Source organism: Copadichromis virginalis, linkage group LG14, assembly GCF_057382275.1.
Source record: "Copadichromis virginalis isolate Kocher_CV1m ecotype Utaka linkage group LG14, C_Virginalis_male_GT1.1, whole genome shotgun sequence".
NCBI lineage: Eukaryota > Metazoa > Chordata > Actinopteri > Cichliformes > Cichlidae > Copadichromis > Copadichromis virginalis.
In genome coordinates this window covers 34,269,879-34,291,309 of record NC_140631.1, presented here as the reverse complement: position 1 = coordinate 34,291,309, position 21,431 = coordinate 34,269,879, and the positions used below count along the sequence as shown (strand labels likewise).

General features: G+C 39.7%; 1 protein-coding gene across 2 annotated transcripts in view; it reads right to left on the bottom strand.

Moving 5' to 3' along the window:
* nbeab (neurobeachin b) overlaps positions 1–21,431 on the bottom strand; it is a 215,038-nt gene that overhangs the window by 21,684 nt on the left and 171,923 nt on the right. For both annotated transcript variants that reach the window (XM_085430573.1, XM_085430574.1), the window contains exons 43-45: positions 18,823–18,935; positions 3,663–3,803; positions 2,496–2,615 (exon numbers count right to left, since the gene is read on the bottom strand). In XM_085430573.1, the coding sequence (XP_085286699.1) occupies positions 2,496–2,615; positions 3,663–3,803; positions 18,823–18,935 (374 nt within the window). The remainder of the gene's footprint in view (positions 1–2,495; positions 2,616–3,662; positions 3,804–18,822; positions 18,936–21,431) is intronic.

The following is a 21,431-nucleotide window of genomic DNA, read 5'->3' as shown; positions in this document are numbered from 1 at the left end:
GTCACAAAAATATCAGCTTGTAAAAAGCTTTTCTTTTTATTATTTATTGATGACATAGTTATAGCATTATTAGATTAAATAATGACCTGTGGCAAACAATCCATAAAGTACTGCATGTGCTGGATAGGTAAACGCAAAAAAAATAAATAAATAAATGCTGACTTAAAAGTAAATTGGTATTTTGCAGTTCCCACTGTGACCCAGTTCTGATCACTCTAAATGGCTAAGTGAGTCAAGCATTTGCACAGCCAGGCATATGCACACAAGGAATGTAGATCCTCCACTCTGTCCTCATTAAAGACATGTACAAAAGACAAGTTAATGTCTACCTTTTAGCGTGAGAAAATAAAGCAGGGTACAAGTACCTTAACTCTTTGTATTTGGCTTGTTTTATGAATGCAGTGTTTGTCAGATTCAGTGGTCCTATGGAGTTTTATATTGCCTATGGGATACATAACGTGCTGGGCTTTCAGGCAGCCATAAATCACTGGGTTTTGAGAGAACGAGTTAGCATGACATGGTACAGGCCAATAACCCTGCTGGTCTGCTGTTGGTCACATTTCACCCTCTGCACACGACAGGGAAGGGAGTAAAGTAGCCATTCCTCTCTGCTTCCTCCTGTCTCTCACATACACACAGCCACACTTTCCCTCCTCTTTTTCATTTGTAAACTTCCTGCCATAACTCACCACCAAGCCGTTAAAACTGCCAGCTCCGTTTTCAAGCCACCCTCCCATGGCAGCCATTAATTCTGCAACAGCATTGTAATGGGCTAACAAGTCAATCACACAAGCCTCCGTTGCTTTACACTGTGTCACCTTAATGACATGTTCGTCAAAATCTGTCACCAACGGAGTGCTGCTGGATTCTTTCAGACAACATGGTGGCAGTTCTCTCTGTGTGCATGAAGACGAACGTGTAGATTTGTGTCCAATACCTCCAAGAAAAATCTCCTCGTCTTTGCCCATAGGTGGCTGTGCCAGCTAAACATAACTACATCAGTGCACACCGAAATAAATGAGAAGTATGGATGCACATTAACATTAATGATGGGGTGGTCAGGGAGGTGAGGGCTTGGTCGGTGAAGGGTTGTTTCCATTTGACTTGCTCTTTTAGGAGGTCATCCCCATCAGGGGTTCAGACTGCCTTGGTCTTGTTGTCATTACTGCTGGAGGAGGTTGGGGTTAATGAAGGAGAGACCCTGGTAAAAAACAAGCTCCCTTTAAATTAGAGGCTCAGTGGGCCGGCTTGGTGTACTGGGCTGAAATGACCTTAACCCTGTACTCTCTGCTGGGTCTGGGAATGGCATTTTTGTGTCTGTCTGGCATGCATGGAGACCTGTTTCTGTGACTGCCAGACAAACAGCCTATCCTTTTCAAAAGAAGGACTATGCTGAGCAATGTTGTTAACACAGGTATGCGGACCAAAATTACACATTTAAAAAGACAATTTCAATAGTTTGGAAGCGAAATCGTTTTTTAAAAGATTACAGCAAATAATAACGTTAAATTTCCTGATAGTTTATCATGTTGCACTATGACTAATTCATACAAGCTCTTGCACAATATTTTCCTTCTACTAATGCATTATGAAATACTGGTAGCAATCCTGTAGTTTCACGCACAGTCCAGCAGCTCTCCTAATAGATCACTGGCAATGCTATGTGTGTAAAAAGAAATGCATGCAGACATACAAGTAGTTGAAAGTAGACTGTATTTGTTAACAGGGTGGCGTTTGACTATTCAGTTGTTCACTGGTTTGCAGCTTTCTACCTCTGCCTCACATGGATTGCTAGCTGCTCTCCCCCACATTCTGGCAAGTAAAAGCTCTGTCTGTACATAAAAGACTACATTTTAAATAGCTTTTGTCATTAATGCTTTATTAATTGCCTGCGGCAACACTACCCGATGCAGGGTGTGCTGGAAATATATGACACTTTGAGGTCAGTGTGTATCCCTGCTGCGTGTTATGCAGTGGGCAAAACGGAGACAAATCAGCAGGGTTCAGCGTTTTCGATGACTGCTCTGTGGATTTGCGGAGAGATGGTTTTGTTTTTCTCTCAGATGCAGACTTTGTTCAAAAGCAGGATTGCTCTACCTCTGAGATAGTTTGCTCTCTGCATGAGATAAATCAAATGTGCATAGGGTATTCCCGTGCACTACAGCTCTTTGAGATTCACTGTTTGGAAGAGGCATTTATAATTGATGGTATATATTTTTGCAGTGGTTTTGAGGCACAGAAAGGAGGAGAGCATATGAAAAAAAAGGCTTGGTTTGGTATTTTGCAAAATATATAGATGTATGCTATATTACTATAATTTTGCATTGACTTGTGCAATAAATTCTTTTCAACCATCTTTGCTGTAAGAATTGCCTTTCGAAGACCCACAAGTCCACAACACAAGCTTTAAAAAGGAAACTAGCAAGGAATCAAATGTATATCAATTGTATTTATAGATACAGATGTTTTAGTATATCCTTTGTTGTGATTCTCACCTTTACATCTGAGGTGTCCCTCTGACAGTTTCTCCAGGATCGGGAAATGCCTGAAAACGTGCGGTCGGGGTGATCGAATTTGTTGTTGTTTGCACTGAGGAAGAACATGGTGAAGGGCTCCTATAAGGAAAGACATGTATTCATCACAAAAGTCAAATATCTCAACCCAGATTTAAAGTCCTGATCATTATTTTCTCACCCTCTTGACATCTAATTTGATTGCACCTGTCAAAATCTGAGAATTTAAAATATTTTTTCAACCTTGAGGATTAAATTTTAAATGCACGGGAATAGCCTGAATTTTCTGTATTATTCATTGTTATTTTTTCTGTAGCAGAGATCCTTCTTTCATTGTATCCAAGCCTGAGGGAAAATTAATTAGTGCTCTTCCTGAGTACAGTAAGCCATAATGATAATTGGCTCAAATTTGGTTTTCTTAGACTGAGATGGCAACCATTGCCGGTTGGAGCGGAAGGATCACTCACCAGAGGAAGAAAGAGATTGTGAGAACAAACCCAGTGAGGCCAATCTAACTGCTGTCAAGGGAGCTCCCTCAGTTCATCGGCCTCTTTCTACTAATGACGAGGGGAGGGGGAGAAATACAGTACAAATTCCTCATAAAGCGCCTTCAAATTAGTAAGATTTTTTAAAATCACATGTGCAGCAACTCAAAGAAGTGTTGGAGGTTAGAAGAGCCTTTTTTGTTGGGAACAGACTGGAAGTACATGTTCTTCCTCCTCCTCTTCTAGAGTAAATGAGGACAGTGCTCAGTAACCTTGATGGACATGTCTCCAGCGCTCACTGGGTTGCCTGAAACACATAAACCTGTCACAGCAGCCTCTGTAAATCATTACCCAGCCACTCTTTATTTAGTTCACATATGCTGGTTTACTGGCCTGTGAAATGTGTTTTCTGAGCGCCATTGGTCTAACTCAGGCCCAATCAAATTGAGATGTCGAGCTGCTTCCTGTGCAGAAGCCAACAGACCTCAAAGAAACAGCATCATCAAGTCTGACAAGTGACAATCAACTAATGCAGACAAAAAATGAAAAACTCTCTGAGGTCTGGGTTTGACTTCATTCCTATTCACATACTTGACTAATTTGGGGATTTTGCACATAGTACAATAATAAGAGGGAGGGTAGCTGCAGGAGAGGTTTTACTCACAATTCTGACAAGCCAGTGCAGGGTGGTGGCAGCTGTGGAGTAGTGGGTGTTGTAATGACAAGGTGGTGTCTGGTCATCTTCCCATGACTCATAACGTTCAGTGAAGAATGCTGCACGCTTTGGGTTCAGGGCACCAATAGGCTGAAAAGGAAATGAGGACAAAACAGGCTTAGTTGTGGCAATTATCAATTTTCTTGTATTCCGTTTCCACTTAAAAGCCTTTATAAAGATGTACTACATATGCTTTGTACAGTCATGTGAAAAAGTTGGTTCACCGTCTTTCAGCTGTAAGGTTTTTACACTATCAGGGGAAAACAAATCTGGCTTTACCGGGTTCTAAAATGATTTCAATACAATCTCAGATTAACAAAAACACGATATTTCACACTGTGTTGTTTCTTACTTAACAAAAAACAAAGCCAAATCCAGTGCCCCCCATTAATTTTCTGTGTTGCTTTATAAGTCTCTTGTATCACAGTGGAGGAATCTTGGCTCACCCTTTCTTCACGATATAAAGTTAATTGAAGTTTGCAGGCATTTGTTCATGCACGACTCCCTTAAAGTCCCACAGCATTTCAATCAGGTTCATCTGCTTGATTGATTTCACTTTTTTCCTCCCATTCTGTTGTAAATTTGATTGTATGCTTGGGATGCTAGTGAAGCAGCAAGGGTTTACTTGGTTTCTCATATTTTCTCCTGCAGTTATGCACTTTGGCTTAGTTTTTGTTAATGAGTGACAATGGGTAATATTTCATGTGTTGTTTTTGATCTGAGGTTGTATTTACCTAAATTTTAAGAACCAAGAAAAAACAAATATTTTTATTATGTATTGATATATAAAATCTTAGAATTGAACAATGGTGTACTTACATGTCTGCAAGTCTCATGTTTTGTAAGGCAAACAAACCTTAGAGTTGGTCCTTTTATAAATTTTAATTGACCCTAAAGTCTTAAAGTGTGTTGAGGATTATTTGTCCAGTGCACTGAATTTAAAAGTTTGTGGGGGGTTTTTTCTCTTTGTTTCTTTCCCTACTGTGAACAAGTAGGATGTCACATGATGTAAAGATAAATGTGTCATGTCTTTTGTTGATGCCTTCCTTCTTAAGAGTTTCTGACATTTCTGGTTATTTTACAAATAGAAGACAATGCAAAAGCTTTTTTTTAACAAATGATATTCAATCAATGAATATATCAAAGTAAAGAGAGCCAAATAAAATCCTGTTTTTCTATGAATACAACAACAACTACAGTATAGAGTTGAAATAACCAGACATATTGTATGTAGGACATGAAGCTGTCATAGTGGCATAAATCTCAGTAATGAACCTCCGTATATCCTTAAGGGTCAAATGTACAGGTTCAGTGTCTCTGCAGAATTTAGTATGCTGTGAGACAACTTAGTCATTCATTATCTTCTTGTTCAAAATATTCACCAAGCACAGTCAAAATAGACAAAAGCTGCAAATAGCTTATTATTCAAATTCAAAACTGAATAAAAGAAAAAAATCAGTACTACCAGTATTCATGATAATAACAATTCTACTGTTATAACTATAAGCACTCAAATTGAAGTTTAAGCAAGGCTATGTTGTAGTTACTGGTGCTTGCTGTTTTTAAACTGGGCTAGGTTTGCATTTAAGAAAAAAAAATACAGAAATTTCAGTGACTATTTGTTTCAGTGAGGACTGTGCTGCAGAATTTTAAGAATATTCGTAAATAAAATGAAAGATTTAAAAAAAAATTAAGTCATTTTATTCTAACATAAATATTCTGTATTTATATGTTATTCGTTACTGTATACCTGCATGAGTATTTGATATTGCTTTGTTGTTACCACATTCTCATCACAACCACGTTTATTAGCCTGACTTGTAACCACCTGCTTGGCCTGCTAAAGAGCTGGAAATAACAGCTTTTGGCATTTTCTGCAACACTTAACTATAAAGCAGTTCCTTTGAAAAAAATCTCCATAAGATCTAAGGAGACATTTTGAATTTGGCTTATGGTTATCTCACATAACAGAAAGTTATGGGTCCGTATATCAGAGACAGACACAAAAATCATGAACTCATCATTCCCATTATACAGTGTCAACTTAGATCTCATGTTTTTTCAAAAGTAAACTATCTTCTCTGTGAAATAAAAAAAACTAAACATGAGTTCCACTTGATCCGGGGCAACAAGACTAGTCAGTCCTGTGTTGTTTTGCATGCATAATTTCTAAATATTACAGCACGTCTCATGAGTCATCTCCAATCTAAATTAAATTTTTATGTACAAGCAAATCTATGGTGGTCATGCAAAGGTTATAGAAAACAACAATGCTGTATAAGTCTGGAAAAAAAGCATAGAAAATTCATATTTTTGCACATTCCTAAAAGGCACTTTCTTAACTTTGTAGCCCTCACTATTTGGCTCATCATTGCAGTTTGTAAAAACTATAGTGCATGGGAAAACAACATGTGAAGCACACTAATTCCTGCATGGGGATATGGATGATTTGCTTACCTATGATATCAAAATAGTGAGAGTAACATTATAGTCCAAACATTTTTTATTTTTATGGGATTTTTTGCAGTTTTAAAGTAATGAATCCTACTTCACTTATCCTCATAGGAACATCTCAAGCATCTCATGTCAATTAGTTCTCTGTTCTTACTTAAATTAAGAACAAATTAAATGTGTAAATTAAATGTTGCAATAGCTGAAGAATAACTGGACAGAATTAATGTAAAGAAAGCTGCAGAATCTTGGAAGGTACCAGTTGGGACATTTGTAGTAATACTGGGTGGGAAGCGGTGGAAAGTTCAGGGCAGACATGGAGCTTTACTCTGGCAATTGTCTGTCAGAGCCTGTTATTCTTCTGAACCCTTAAAGTAACTGTTGCGCTGTCTTCTGTCTAAAATTTAAATAGGCATGTTGGCAGGGGTTAGCAGGATGGTGCGTTAAGGATGGAGGGAAGAGATATGTGTGTCTCCTACTAAAACGCTGTGGCTAATCCATGTGGATTAACCCTAGCTGACCTTATTTACACCCAACACACCCATCATGGCAAGCACTTTACTCTGAACTGCTATTCTTGGCTTTAACACAGTGGGGGAGCTAATATTTATTGGGGTGGCCACTCTGATGCTAGTACTTACACATTTGGGTGGCACAGAAAATGAAGTTTTCCTGTATTGTAAATCACTGTAATCAAATATTATATTTGTTGGTCACTTGATCTGAGAATTTGCTTACATAGGCATGCTGCATTTTAGTAGCACATGATAAAGACCAATGTGGACATTGTTAAAAACTGCTATAACAATAGTAGCTACTGAATCGCAATTTCTGTGCATGTGCCCTTTATGGGCTATGTGCATGTGTGGGGTGGTCACCCTTTAAAACTCCACCTGGGTCAGCAATCCTTTGTGCTTTAACACATAGCTGTTTTTAGTACCAGGAAAATACAGTGAAATCTAATAATGCAACACTGTGTTATATTACTGGAGGCTTAGACATTGAGGTAAGCCACAGGCATGGTTTTAAAAGTGTACAATACACACTCTTAAAATTATCAACTGAAGGAAACTGGAGATCAGTTTTTCAGAGGAAAAAAATGATCTTAAAAAACCCCCAGTATGGCTAGTATTTTTAGCAGAAAAGTTTGCTCATTATTAAAAATACTCCCCATAATATGCGCACAAAAAACAAGCAGAAATGATTGAAACGTCACAGCTTTGCATTTAAAAAAAACCCTGCTGCCTAATTATTTAGACCCCATAAATAATCACTGCTATATATATATTTTACATCTATCCAATTATTTCCACTGTTGGGCAAAATCTTAGAGGGTTTTTTTTTTTTTTTTTAACCACAGCCTTAGCAATAACTTCAATATTAAACTGACACCATCACTGGGTTTTAGCCCTTTGGCAGCTGTTTCATTTTTATGTGTTTTAAGGCAACAGAATTACTCCCATTAAACATACATTTAGTGGTGAATAAATTGCTTTCTCTGCCTTTTCAATCACCTCATCCAATATGAGAGCCTTAGAAGCATATTGGCAGTCAATATTAATATACTCAGTACCACTGAATCAGTTGCACAGGGGGAAGGGTGACTGGTAATGTAATCAATGGCAGCTTTTCTACCTGGAAGCTGCAGCTCAGAGGTCAGAAGAAATAAAATAAAAGCAGTTTGAGGCTTATGTCTATTCTAACGTTATTAAAAACTGCACTGTTATTGTTTTAGCTGGGTGCAGTCAGTATGAAATCTCAATATGGGAGACTCTCTTGCTCACTACCATCGTATCTGCGTGTGGTGCACTGCACATTCCTGAAGCTCTAAGTCAAAACTAAATGCAGTCTCTTTTTACTTTTTTCAGTCCTTTCTTAAAATCTAATGGCAGTCCACATCAGTGTTAGCACAATTGAATAGACTGAAAGAGAAGTTTATTGAGATCTGCGCAGATTTATGGGGTGATAATAGCCTTGCATGTGACGTCTTGGCCCAGCTGGATTGGGGTGTAAGCCACAAGACGTCTCACACTCTGTAAAAGCACTGCTAGTGTGACTAATGCAGGTTAGAGCTGTATAAAAGATCCAGGTAAATACATGTGACAGGGGGAGAAAAGTGAAGAAAAGACAGCTGAAGGTACTAATGAGAATAAAGAGGAATGCCAAACTGGCAATAGTGGTAAGTTTATAAAAAGGCTTACTTGCTCAGCTTAATATTATGGTACCAAAGAGAAAGCTGGAAAATTTACTAAAATGTGTTGAAATGAGAGAATAGGTGACATATTTTGATGAAAGATTATAACAATTAACTACACTAAGATTTATAATTTGGGTACATTCAAAGTGCCTCTGTACTGTGATTCACAGCTACCAAGACTTCTACCTAAACTAACAGAAACTGGAGCACCAAATTGCAGGGAAGAGATCCAAACACGCCTTAATTGACAAAGTATTTCCTGTTAATTCTTCTGTGTGGCTCTACATTCATTTAAAAGGAAAAAAAAATCCACAGCTAAACACCTTCCAACGTGTTTAGCTGTGCAAGCATAAATGGAATGAGGCATTTTCTATGTCATTTGTAATGTAGTGCAGAAGTGCTTTTTATTTCACTTTCCAGAAAACATGTGAGGATAACTAAACAAACACACTACATGGGAAACCCACAAGACCCAGGTCCCTGAAGAAAAGGGTTTTTCACACATTTGTTAAAGGGTGATTGTTCAAAACTGCACAAGTCAAGGTTGTTATATAGCTAGTACAAACCAAAAATATGAGCTATGAAGCTGACAAATACCAAACTGGGCGTGTCTCACATGATGATATAGTTGTAAACATACTATCATGAAAACTTTTTGCCCCCTTCTTGACCTGAGTAAATACAAAATATAGCTTGTAAGTGATGATTTCATTTATTAAGGGAAAAAGACTATCCAAACCTACCTGGCCCTGAGTAAAAAAAAGTACTTGCCCCCTAAACCTAAAAACGGTTTGCCAACTTTGCCAGCAAGGACTGCAATCACGCTTTTGTGATAACTGGCAAAAATTCTTTCACATCATTGTGGAGGGATTTGGGTCCACTCTTCTTTCCAGAATTGTTTAAATTCAGTCACACTGGAGGGTTTTCGAGCATAAATGGCCCATTTAATGTAATGCCAAAGCATCTCAATCTGATTTAAGTGTACACTTTGACGAGATCATTCCAGAATCTTATATTTGATCTTTTTGAGCCATTTAGAGGTGGACTGTTTTGCATCATTGTCCTGCTGCATAATTCAAATGCAATTGAGCTTCAGAACACAAATGGATGGCCAGGCATTCTTCTTCAGGATTTTCTACTTGAGAGCAGAATTCCTCATCATTCCGTCAGTTACAGCAAGTTGTCCATCTCCTGAAGGAGCAATGCATCTGCAGAACATCACACAACCACCATCCTGTTCGACTGCTGGTATGATGGGGTTTTTTTTACGGACAAGGGGGTAATTGCTTCTTCAAATAGGGCCAGGTAGTTTTAGATAGCTTTTTTCCCTTCATTGAAAGAATCTTTAAAAAGTACATTTTGCATTTATCCAATGGTATCGTTATTCAGTGTTAAAATCCAGTCGATAATCTGAAACATGTAAGACAAATACGCAAAAAAGTAAATAAACTCAGTAAATACATTCAAAGTATAGTTGTTGAACAGTGGTCCGTGTGTAGACTGCATATTAGGGTAACAAAAGCAATGGTCACCTATTTGTAAAGATGAGGTTGTAAACTGAAATCTTGTATTCATGCTTAATAAACTCACTTTATTACTCCAAAATCAGCACCACACTGTAGAGTATTATGATTCACCATCTTAAATCATGAGCACATGTCTGGTTGTACCAAATCCAACTGCAGCTACAATTAGATGATTATTAACAGAGTAAATCTGTACACTAATTGAAAGAAACGTTTGTCTAATTAGTTCTCATTTTAAGCTATGAGCGCAACCAGTTTGTGACAAAATGAAGGGTGACTTTAAGTCCACACATTGTACTGAAATGACTCTGGGTAGCCTGAAAAAGAGACTACATCCATAACATGTTTGCCTAAATAATGCACTCAGCTACAACAGCATGCAGGACTGACACAATGAAGCTCCCATGCAGTTGTTCCAGTGGAATTTAAGCATAAAAAATAAGGACACTTCCAGTTTACCCCAAATTCTGTACATGTCAAAATTTTTGCTATAATACATAAAATCTCTGTGTGTTTTTTAATTTGTCTGTGAATGCTTCCTAGACCAAATGAATTTGAACAACAAAACTTTGCATACAGGTACATCTTGGGTCCTGTAGATTCATATCTATATTAGATATCATGCTGCCAAGTATCCACCTAGCAATGGGGTAAAATTACCAGTTTTTAGCGCATCTATAATTGCTTATAAAAATCATTCTATCCATTTTATCTCACAACAATAACATCTAATTTATGATAGCATCACATTGCCAACCAACCACCTAGCCATGAGCTAAAATGACCGATTTTTAGCATATGAACAACAGCTACCCCCACCCCCCCACCCGCTGCCTTTTGTTTTTTTGTTTTTTTTTGCCAAGAGCACCAACAGGCCTTGCCCATTAGCATGGGCATGTTGCTACAGGCTTATAGTACACACCTCAATGCCTGGTGTCATGGTTTCCTGTTCCAGTATTAAGAAGGCATACTAGTCTATTGAAAGATGTCTAAGTATGATTGTTTAGGTTTACCTCTAACATTGAATACATCTGAATAATGAACTATGTGGTTGATCTGTGGTAAAAAAAAAGAATTTCCTTAAAACCTTAAAAAACAAAAGGACAAAATGTATAACTGAAACTATGTCCCAAAAATCGAAGTTTAATTAAACTGGTTATGGAGAATGAATGAAATACGCCAATGAATAATGTATGGAAATATAAAAAGTTGATTTTCTGTTTAAACAACTGTACAACATAATGTACAATGTCTCCAGTAATGTAAGAAAAGATACAAAGGATTTCACTGGTCGCTTATTCCTGTCATACTCACCATCTGTTGATAAGCAAAAATCAAGCTTTGCTTGCATCTGTTCAACAAACAATAATAGCCTCTTACCTTCTCCTTACATTACATATCACACTGATTACAGATATAAGACCATGAAAACAACAGCTTCAGACAACGCCACACTTTCTCCCATCTGACTTCATTTCTTCTATAACACCTGACCAAGGGAAATGCAGCTGAACAAAGTATGATCAAACTTGGATTTAACTTCAGATTTAATCAGGATCATTTGTGGTGTTGCACTCCAAAGATGTAGGAAATGAACGTGGCCATTGGTGAGTGAGTGTGCAGAGAGTGTCTCCATTTGTTTGGTCATATCTAAGCTACCTCCCAAAGAGACGCATATTGCATTTTATATTTCAAAAGAAATTACATTACAGTATGTTGCTGTGGTGCTCTGTCAGGGGAAGTCACAGTCGTTTTTGCTTGCCTCGTCAGAGGCAGGGCTGCATGCAGCTCCAGTCTAATGCAATCAAGTTGCTCCAACTCAAGATAAAGCAGATGTGCTCCAAACAGCCTGACTGGAGTGGAAGTGTGAGTGATGAAGCCTCCATTATAGAGAGAAAAGTGTGGAGGGAGTGCTTTGCAGCAGCCAAGCTGTGTCTGTGTTACTGGAAGTTTTTCTGTTAGAGATTCTGAGCACACAGAGGAAGAAAATAGCCTCCTATATATTATAGCTCTTTCAAGACCATGAGGGGTTTTTTTTCCGAATTTGTTAAGGGGGAAATATATATTTAAATTGAATAAAATCTGCGCTTGTGTCACATTTTTGTTATGTCTGTCAAAATGTTTTTCAAAAGATACACGTAATAAATTTTTCTGTGTGAAGAAGAAGCATGTTGAGCAACATCTGCTTCCTTTGCTTTCTTATGCAATTAAATACATTTCCATCACATCATTTAACAGCTATGAGGAAGATAGTTTCCATACATCTATCATCTACTTGTCACTTTGTCAAAAAATAATCATTAGAATCTAATGAAACACTTCATTGCATGAGAATGTAGCTGACATCCAAATATGCAGAACTCTGGCCTCGAGGCAAATCGACACAGCATTCAGCAGAACTTTGAAGCTAACTGAATGCAGGAAATGTAGGTGTGTACAGGTTTGGGAGGTTCTCATTAAGTAGATCAGTACGGATGTCGAGCAGTTTAGACAATACTGTCCATCAAGTTACAGTTGCACATAATTGGAAAACAGGTCTCAGGTATGACTCGTCTGTGAGAAAGAAAACCTCCCAAACTGTGCAATGTCCCTATGAGGTTATGAATACTAATCTAATAGCAATTTACAAAGCCTTAATGTTGCCTAATTGTACTGCAATTATATTGTATTAACCTAAGAGTAATGATGTGATAGTTTGTCTTCTTAACCCCTGGAGGGTCCTAGAAAAATGCATACACTATTGGGCTTAGAGCCACAAATCGACCCAAGACCCTCCAGGGTGATGCAACCTGAGTTCTCACGTGACAGGTGATATTACATTGGGTGACTTGATTTTACTAAACCACAGGGCAAAAATAAACAGACAAGTTAAAATAAAAACTTTATTTAAAGAACATTTTGTTGCAACCTGTAATGTGAGGTATAATCTGCTAAGTTCAGGGACAGCCTGAATTCCTTCAATATAAAAAACAAGCAAAACATGCTTCTTCTTCTTTTCTTTTTTTTTTTTTTTTTTTCATGTGATAGACTGAGAGCCTGTCCAAAGTGTAACTAAATGTACTATTTTCCAGATCTTCCAGTTACCAAAAGCAGACAAATTCTGAGATACCAGTAGGGATGGGTACCGGTGTCATGGCACCGGTTCTGACATAAACGGTAGTAACCAGGCCGAAAAGCAGCGCACATTTCGGTGCTTTATTTCGGTGCTTTTTTTCCCCTGAGCTGTGATACACTTCTAGCCAATCATTTTACGTTTCCGAGGATATTAGGCGGGCCCAGGTACGTACGTTCTTTTAGAGCAGAGCTACAGATTAAAAATGTCCAAGGCGAAGCGGTCAAAAGTCTGGCTGTACTTCACAGCAAAAGATGCAAACTCAGCAGCCTGCAACAAGTGCTTTAAGCTGATACTGTGATACTGTCAAAGGAGGTAACACCTCAAATCCGATGAAACACCTGGCGACGCATAGCGTTTTTTTTTAAAGCCCAGAAATGCGCCGTATTTAATAGCTTGCTGCGAGACCTCACACGAGCGCATCTACTGCGGGTGGGTTGCCTGTTATCGGACCCGGAGTTAGCAACATCCCCCAAAAACCCGAAGAGGAGAGTCCTGGCCCCTAGCCCTGCCAGTGTAGCAGAAATGATGACGGATGATGATGGCAGCAGCAGCCGTTCTTCTCTGCGTGAGTAGCTTAATGTTGTTCGTGTGTAATTTACGTTGAGTAGGCTAACCGCGTTATTACATTAATGCATGTAAGGTGAACTAGCAAACATCATCATAGCTACATGCGGCTGTCTTCTTGTTTGATGGCAGATACTCCCTTCACCCTGGCCAAAAAGGCTAAAATGACCAAAGAAAAAGAGGGAAACAGCTGAACATAAGAGGTTTTTGGACAAAGTTTATGTTTTTTCCATTGTTTAAGCACTGCTTCCAGCCAAGAGTGATACCATATATGCCCCATAGCTGCAGAAAAGGCTAACATTGTTATCTTTTTACAAAAAACCAGCTGAACATGAGAGGTTTTTGGACCAATTTTGTGTTCTCCATTCTTTAAGCACCGGTTTGAGCACCGTTTGAGCACCGGCACCGTTTCAAAAGTACCGATTTGGCACCGGTATCGGATAAAACCTAAACGATACCCATCCCTAGATACCAGTGAGCTTTAAAAACTGTCTGTCTTTTTTCACCTTCAATAAAAACACCAGTATATTTATTCTCCTAGGTGTCACCATTAGTCATAGCATCCAGCTATCAGTGGAAAAGCAAAGGCTGAATGAAACTAGGCCTTAGTTACCTCAGGTCTAGAGATTGCCAGGCGGTTGCCAACCAATCAGACATCGCTAGAAAAGTGTGTATTCCCTGACTGCTTGTTGAGTGGTTGCTGGCAGTCTTTTGGTGAAACTGCTCACGATGAGGTACGTTATACAGTGCACCATACTCTCCGTGCTGTTGATTTGATCACTAGATTTCTGAGGTTGTCCACAATTTGCATTGGAGATGAGTAATTGGTGAAAATTTGCAGACACGTCTGCAAATTTGCTAGCAACACAGTAAGGTTTTTGGTGCAGCAATTTATTTGCGACCAATTTCACCTGGGGACAGCCAGCATCCGCTTACCAGCTGGTCAGGAAATACAAATTTTTCTCTTATGGTGTGTTCACACCGAACGCGATGGACGCGAATAGAGCGTCAGGTTTACATGTAAAGTCAATGGAAAGGCGCGATGACGCGCGATTGCGGGTCCCGCGAAAATTCGGAAGCAGATTTGCGTCGCGAAAACGCCAAAACGCGTGAAACGCGCGTCAGTGTAGCGCGTCTGGCGCGTTTGACTCGCGAATAAAACCACGCGCGTGAGTTTTTGTGTTGCATTTTGTGCATACGCGCGTTTCGCGTCTACCGCTCGAGTTGGAAAAATCTGAACTCCAGCGTCAAATCGCGCCGCGACAACCAATCAGGAGCCTGGTGACGTGGCTGTTACCTAGGTCAAAGGGCAGATCCAGCCAAAGCCTTTCATACTTCAATGGAGGGGAAGGCTAATCAATGCGGTAGCAAACAACCCGGAGCTGTACGACACCAGCTGCTTTCAGTACCGAGACAGGAATAAAAAGGACCGAGCTTGGAGGAAGATATGTGAAGAGATCGGGCAACCTGGTAAGTTCATTCATTTCTCTTTTGAAAGTTTTCACTGACCCGGGAAGCCGCACAAAAGCTAGCAAGCCACCGCTATTTTCCCACTGACGTACAAATACCGTTCTGCTTTTATGCATGTTGTCATTTAGGAATATATTTTATTGTTTATTAATAAACAGCACACAGTGGTCCCGCTGTTCATCCGTCACTGCTTTGCTTTTTCGCTGATTTTTTATTGCACAGTACAGCATTGCATTCTGCAGCCTGATTGACAAATCTCCTGCGCTTGCCACATTTATCACGTTTGGTTTTGATAACCATCGCGTCTAATAGAAAAAACAGCACAAAAACACCCATAACTATGAGCCTCATTCGGAAATAGACACCTGCACCGTGAGGGAAAAAGGCGCACGAAAGTGGCGGGCAGATGAAGACAAACCGCGGCATAATAATACTTTTACGTTTTGCAATCTACAAAGGTTTGCACTTTGAGAATCAATTGTGAGAACTGTGACCAGGGGCTAGTTATTCTGAGAACCCCTGCAATAAATGAGGGACCACTGTCTACTCTACGATTATTATATCCAACCTGTTAACATTTAATACTGTATTGATAGAACCAACTGATTCTGCAGCAGAGCATCCCCAGTCCCTGAGCTCCTGCTGCTGCACCCACAGATATGTACAGCAAGCACTGATACCTTTTTAGTCGGTGGGATTCCCTTGTGATCACCTTTACTAAATATCTACAACCAATCTGATTATATCCTGTTATTGTTTTTTTTTTTTTTTCAATGTTGAAATTAAAATCTAGTAGCAGCCTTCTCATTTCTTTGTGTTTTGTGCTGTTTTACAGGCCCACAGAGGAGGACGGCTCCGAGGCAGATGAGGGACGGGTCCCAGGACGGTCCATCGGCGGTGGAGCTGGCCATCCTGGAGTCCCTGAAGAGGCCACACCAGTCTCCAATGGAGCATTTCCTCCTCAGCCTTGTTCCTGCTCTGGAGAGCAGTTGCCAGAGTGTGCTAACTGGTCCCTCAGCCTGTGTGACTGGGCTCATAGAAGTTAGCACTGAGGTAGAGTTAGCCAGCAAAGATGTACACATTCTGTGTGAGGTATTTCTAAAACAGCAAAAATAATAATAATGCCCCCCTTGCTATAACTTTGGATGTAAATGAAGATCAAACAGACTAATAGTGGGGAAAAATATTTGCTACTAAAAAAGTCACAATCCTTAATTAAATCTCTACACAAAAATTTTACTTGTCTCAACAGCAAGTCATTGTTTCAGGGTTAAAATATTGGTCAATATAACAGGGGCAATGTGAGCCCAGAGGCTGTAGTGTACATGGTGAGATTTGAAGAGCTCAGCTTAAAGGTATGTACACATCAACAGTACTGAAAATAAAAGCTAAACAAGTTCATAAATCCTTTTTTTAGGATTTATGAATATGCAGTAAACAAGGGATGCAGCAATATAGAACAAAAAGACAAGAGTCTCAGCCAACTCGTTAAGAGACTTGGACCCAGTGACAGGACTGATGCGTCATCACCTACCAAACACTTACCCAGAAATCTGACTCAGATTAATCTGAAAAAGACTGAATTCCTCAAGAACTAGTAATGTATTCTTAATGGTACTCAAAACATGGGTACTGTATAAAACAATTTGAAATGATATCCAGCCTCAGTTTCCTGATACATGTACAAATCCCTGGCTAAACACAGAAGAAAGTCACCACCTAATATACAATGAATGTCTCCAGAGACTACTGCTACTACCACTGATCCATAAATGAACAAAAAAGGGCAGATGAAACAGAGAGGAGAAGAGTGGGGGCCGTCGTCCCTCTCTGCTACACCAGCTTATGTGAACTTTTGGAGGTAAGAGCCCCGGGGTTCCAAGGACAACTGTCAGGAGACACAGGCTGTGAACTCATGCTAATGAAGGCAGCTCGGCCCTGTAAACAGCATGGGAGGATGTCACTAGAATACATTACAATACATAACTGTCTCCCCGGGGCAGGAGGGTTCCACATGGCACAGCCCTGATCACTCCCCTCGACACACACATCTCTATACACACGCATACACATTCTGTGGCTTTTTCATCCCACCTGGATACCCCACAGGTAAAGAAAACAACAAGACAAGACACACAACTGTTTGTCCAAAATGTTTTCTGTTTAGTTCTCCAGAGGAGTAAAACCTTTCTTTCTTTTTTAAAATTAACAATACTTTAACTTGTGACTGATTGTTTCATAGTTTTATTTCAAAGTCCTCCATCTCTCTCACCACAAAACCAAGAAAACAGATGCTTTGAAATGCTGAAAATTGATACAAACTGTTGAGAACTGAGATGGCAAAATGAGGCTCTTAGGCTGCGTGTTGGTGCTTTGAGGGGAACGAGGCAGCGATAAAGTGAGTGAGAGAGAGAGCTCAGACAGGAATGTGACTGTTTTCAGGTCAGTGAGCTGGAGTGTGCATGGGCGAGAGAGCGAGAGCGAAAGAAAGAGAGACAGAAAGGGGAGGGGGTAAACCTATAAACCAGGCCACAGTTCTGCTGCCTTTTTCCCCCCTCATTCAAAGACAGAGCAAACATAACACTGAACTTTATCTATCGGGGTTGCAGGGCATTAAGGACATTGTATCATAGCTGTTGTGATTTGGCACTGTTACCCGAGCTCTTACTATTGCTCAGCTTGATCTTTTTTGGACAAGCCATATTTAGAACATCTTTCACTGCGGCACTGTGCTGATGAATTCTCTTATCAGTTCATCGACCTTGAAAATAAAAGTATATTACTCGCAGAAACTTGAACTGCTGCATGGCAGAATTTAGACGAAAATATCCTTGAAATCGTACAGTTTGTGTTGAGTGTATGAAGACTGTGCAGACATCCATTATTTAGCCCCCCAAGGATAAAGTTGTCATGATTTTACTCTTGTGTTATGCAGACTGTTCTACAAATTTGTTGAAGGACAGTCTGGATTTAACTTACAGTATATATTGATTTTGTATACATTTTCCATATTGTGATGCTGTATATGCATTTCAAAAAACTACTTCTAATTTATCTTATGATAATGACTTAACATGAGCTGATCATGCTGGGTGTATGATGGTAAATGGCCTGTATTTGTATAGCGCTGTACTAAGTCCCTAAGGATCCCAAAGCGTTTTACACATTCAGTCATCCACCCATTCACACACACATTCACACACTGGTGATGGCAAGCTACATTGTAGCCACAGCTGCGAGGCTGCCGGACACTGGCGCCGCCGGGCCCTCTGACCACCACCAGTAGGCAACGGGTGAAGTGTCTTGCCCAAGGACACAGCGACCGAAACTGTCGGAGCCGGGGCTCGAACAGGCAACCTTCCGATTACAAGACGAACTGCCAACTCTTGAGCCATGATTGCCCCATGATGAACTCAGTGTTGCCTTGCTGAGTTCATCGAGTTAGACTTGTGGTAGTAAAACATGTAAAAGCCTCTCTAGTGCAAGACCACAGAGATATGTTAAGGGTATATCCAAAGCACACAGCACAAACTGTGTGTGGAGACAATGCAGCACCCAACAAAAGGGAGTAAACTTGTATAAAGTAGAGGAGTGCATTTCATGATGCTACAATCAGCATTTTCCACTTCAGTGCAGAGACAGCACATGATTCCTTTGCCAGTAAATACCATATTGTTTTACAATCTGACTCCTAATAAGAAAATCCCCTGCCATTAGATCCAGCTGCCCCTTCTTGCCCCTCTTTTTTCCATCATTTTAAGGTGAACAGCCGAGAGGCCCCTGTACCTTTGAGAGGTCTCTGAAGTTCGCTGGCAGGGTCAAGTCCAGCTCCTCCGAGTCATAGTTGGTGAGGACCCAGGGAAACACCGGGTACTGGTTCAGATCATTGTATGTCCTCCCTAAACACACAGAGGAGACAGAAAACTGTGAGTGATGATGGGCTGGAGGCGAACAGAGAGGTTGAAAGCAGGGCAGCATACACTTGAGGCTTCAGTTACTTTAGGGGATCAACATGCAACATTCCAACAAGCCCCCAATCAGACGGACTTCCTTCCACACTTCACAGAGAGTCTGCCAAGAAAACACATACACTAATGGTAGAAAATGTGAGAATGATTCTGCGTTTCCCATGACTCTGCCTGCTGTGTCTCCTTTGTTAATAGACTGTGGGAACTGCAGGAGGCCTGTCTTTAAGTATATGGAAAACATAAGCATTTTCAAGTAGTTAGGAGAAAATGTAATTGCAGAGGTATACGTTCTTCTGGAGGAAGAAGTCATGTCTTCTGGGGACATGACTTCCAATGCCTGAAATCTCACAGCAAATCTGATTGCTGATTGACAAGATGTTCTCAAAGGAAACTATGATTTTCAGATGAGAAAACTTGGAAACCTGGAAAAGCCAAAAGCATGTACCATGTTGTCAGTAACGCTTGACTTTTCCTTTGAAGACGACATTGATACAGCTGCAAGGTCAGGTGGTGGCCAGTTGTAATCCAGGACTGGGATGGGGCTGCTTTTTGCTAGAATTTTTACTACTTGTGATAAATCATGCTGAAAACTTTGGCTCAAAGTAAACTGAGAGTTAAAATGTAACAACTTCTTTTCCAGGAAAAATGAAACAAAAGGGCACAAAAGAGATTCTAAGGTGTCAGACCATGGTATCCTAGGATATCCTATCGTTATATGATTAAAACAAACAAAGATGTTTCCTAGAAATGTCCAGTGATTGAATACAAACTATTTTCCAGCTTCTTTAGTTAAACATTCTATACTAAAGAAGCAACAATTCCAGGACTGAAAAATAACCAACTCTACAGCAGAAATAAGCAGACAGTTTTGATCTCTACAGCTAATTTCCCTTTCAAGACACTACTACACATGACATATTACAATGTCATTATTTAGTGAATAAACATGAAGCCAAAATTCAGAACCAATGTATGAAAGTACACCCCATACTGCTTCCACAGGAATTAACTGTCAGAGTTCATTTCAGGCGCCATAGGGCCTCAGATAACATGTTAAATCTTATTGTTCACGTCAGAACAATTAGAAAAAGACTGAAGTAGTTTTTTTTTTTTTTTTTGGAAAAACCACCCGAAGAAAGCCACTTCTCTCTGAACTTCTCTCCCCCCCCCCAAAAAACAAACAAACAAACAAACAAAACAAAACAAAACAAAACATGGCAGCATGGCTAGGTTGCATATAAAAAAAACTACAAGACTTCTGGAACAATGTCCTTGGACAGACCAGACCAAAGTAAGTATGTTTGGCCATAATGGACAGTGCTATGTTTGGCAAAAAAAATAAACACAGCATGCTTGCACAAACATCTCATATCAACTGTCAGCATGTTGGTGAAGGGGTTATGATTTGAGCTTGTTTTTCAACCGCAGGACCCAGGCACCTTGCAGTTATTCAGTGGACAATGAACTCCTCTGTGTACCAAAATATTATAGATTCAAATGTGAGTCCATCTGTTTGACAGCTAAAGCTTGGTCAAAAACTGGGTCATAGAACAGGACGATGCTCCCAAGCACAGCAGCAAATCTACAACAGAAGTGCGGAAAAAGAAAACCATCAAGGTGCTGCAATGGCCCAGTGAAAGTCCAGACTTTAACCCGACTGAAATGCTGTGACGGGGCCTTAAGAAAGTTGTGCTTAAATGAATGCCCAAAGCAGGAACTTCAGCAACACTTGAGGGAAGATGAACAACTTTAATAATTGACCAACGCGTTTTGGCTTAAATGAATGCCCGCAAACCTTCGTGTACATTGGTTTTCACATTACTCTATTCTAGAGGTTGGGTTTTTATATAAATCACCCTAAATTGTATTAACACCTAAAGTCATGTGTAATTCAAGGCTACTGTGCTACTATAATTTAGCTACTGTAAGTACTAAGTGAGTGCAAACTTGTTTTGTTAAGGGTAAGTTTGTACTGAAAGACACTAGAGAGCCCACTACTATTTTTTTCCTGTTTTCAACCAAGCTGTTATCACTGGCTGGTAACTACCCAGCTTGTTACGCTCAGTGCAAGACAGAATGACCAAAATGCTAAATTCAAGGTATTGAATCTTTGCATATGCACCCTGCTGCTTTAGAATGACATTCTATCATGTAATAGAAAAACACATTTACTAAAGTCAACTTTTCAACTAAAGCACAAATGGGAATAATAAGGAAAGAATAATAAAGGATGTTTCACTACATCTAGGTCTAATTAGATTGTTCCCAGGTTTTTAATGATTAACTATTAAATATTATCAACTTGAACCAGTCAATCAGTTACAATTCTGCAGCAGGTTGGCCTTAGAAAATCCCAAACTAGCCAAGCAAGTGAAAACGTCTGACAAGCACTCATGGAGAAGGCTTCTGCAGAGTAACCAGGGTCTG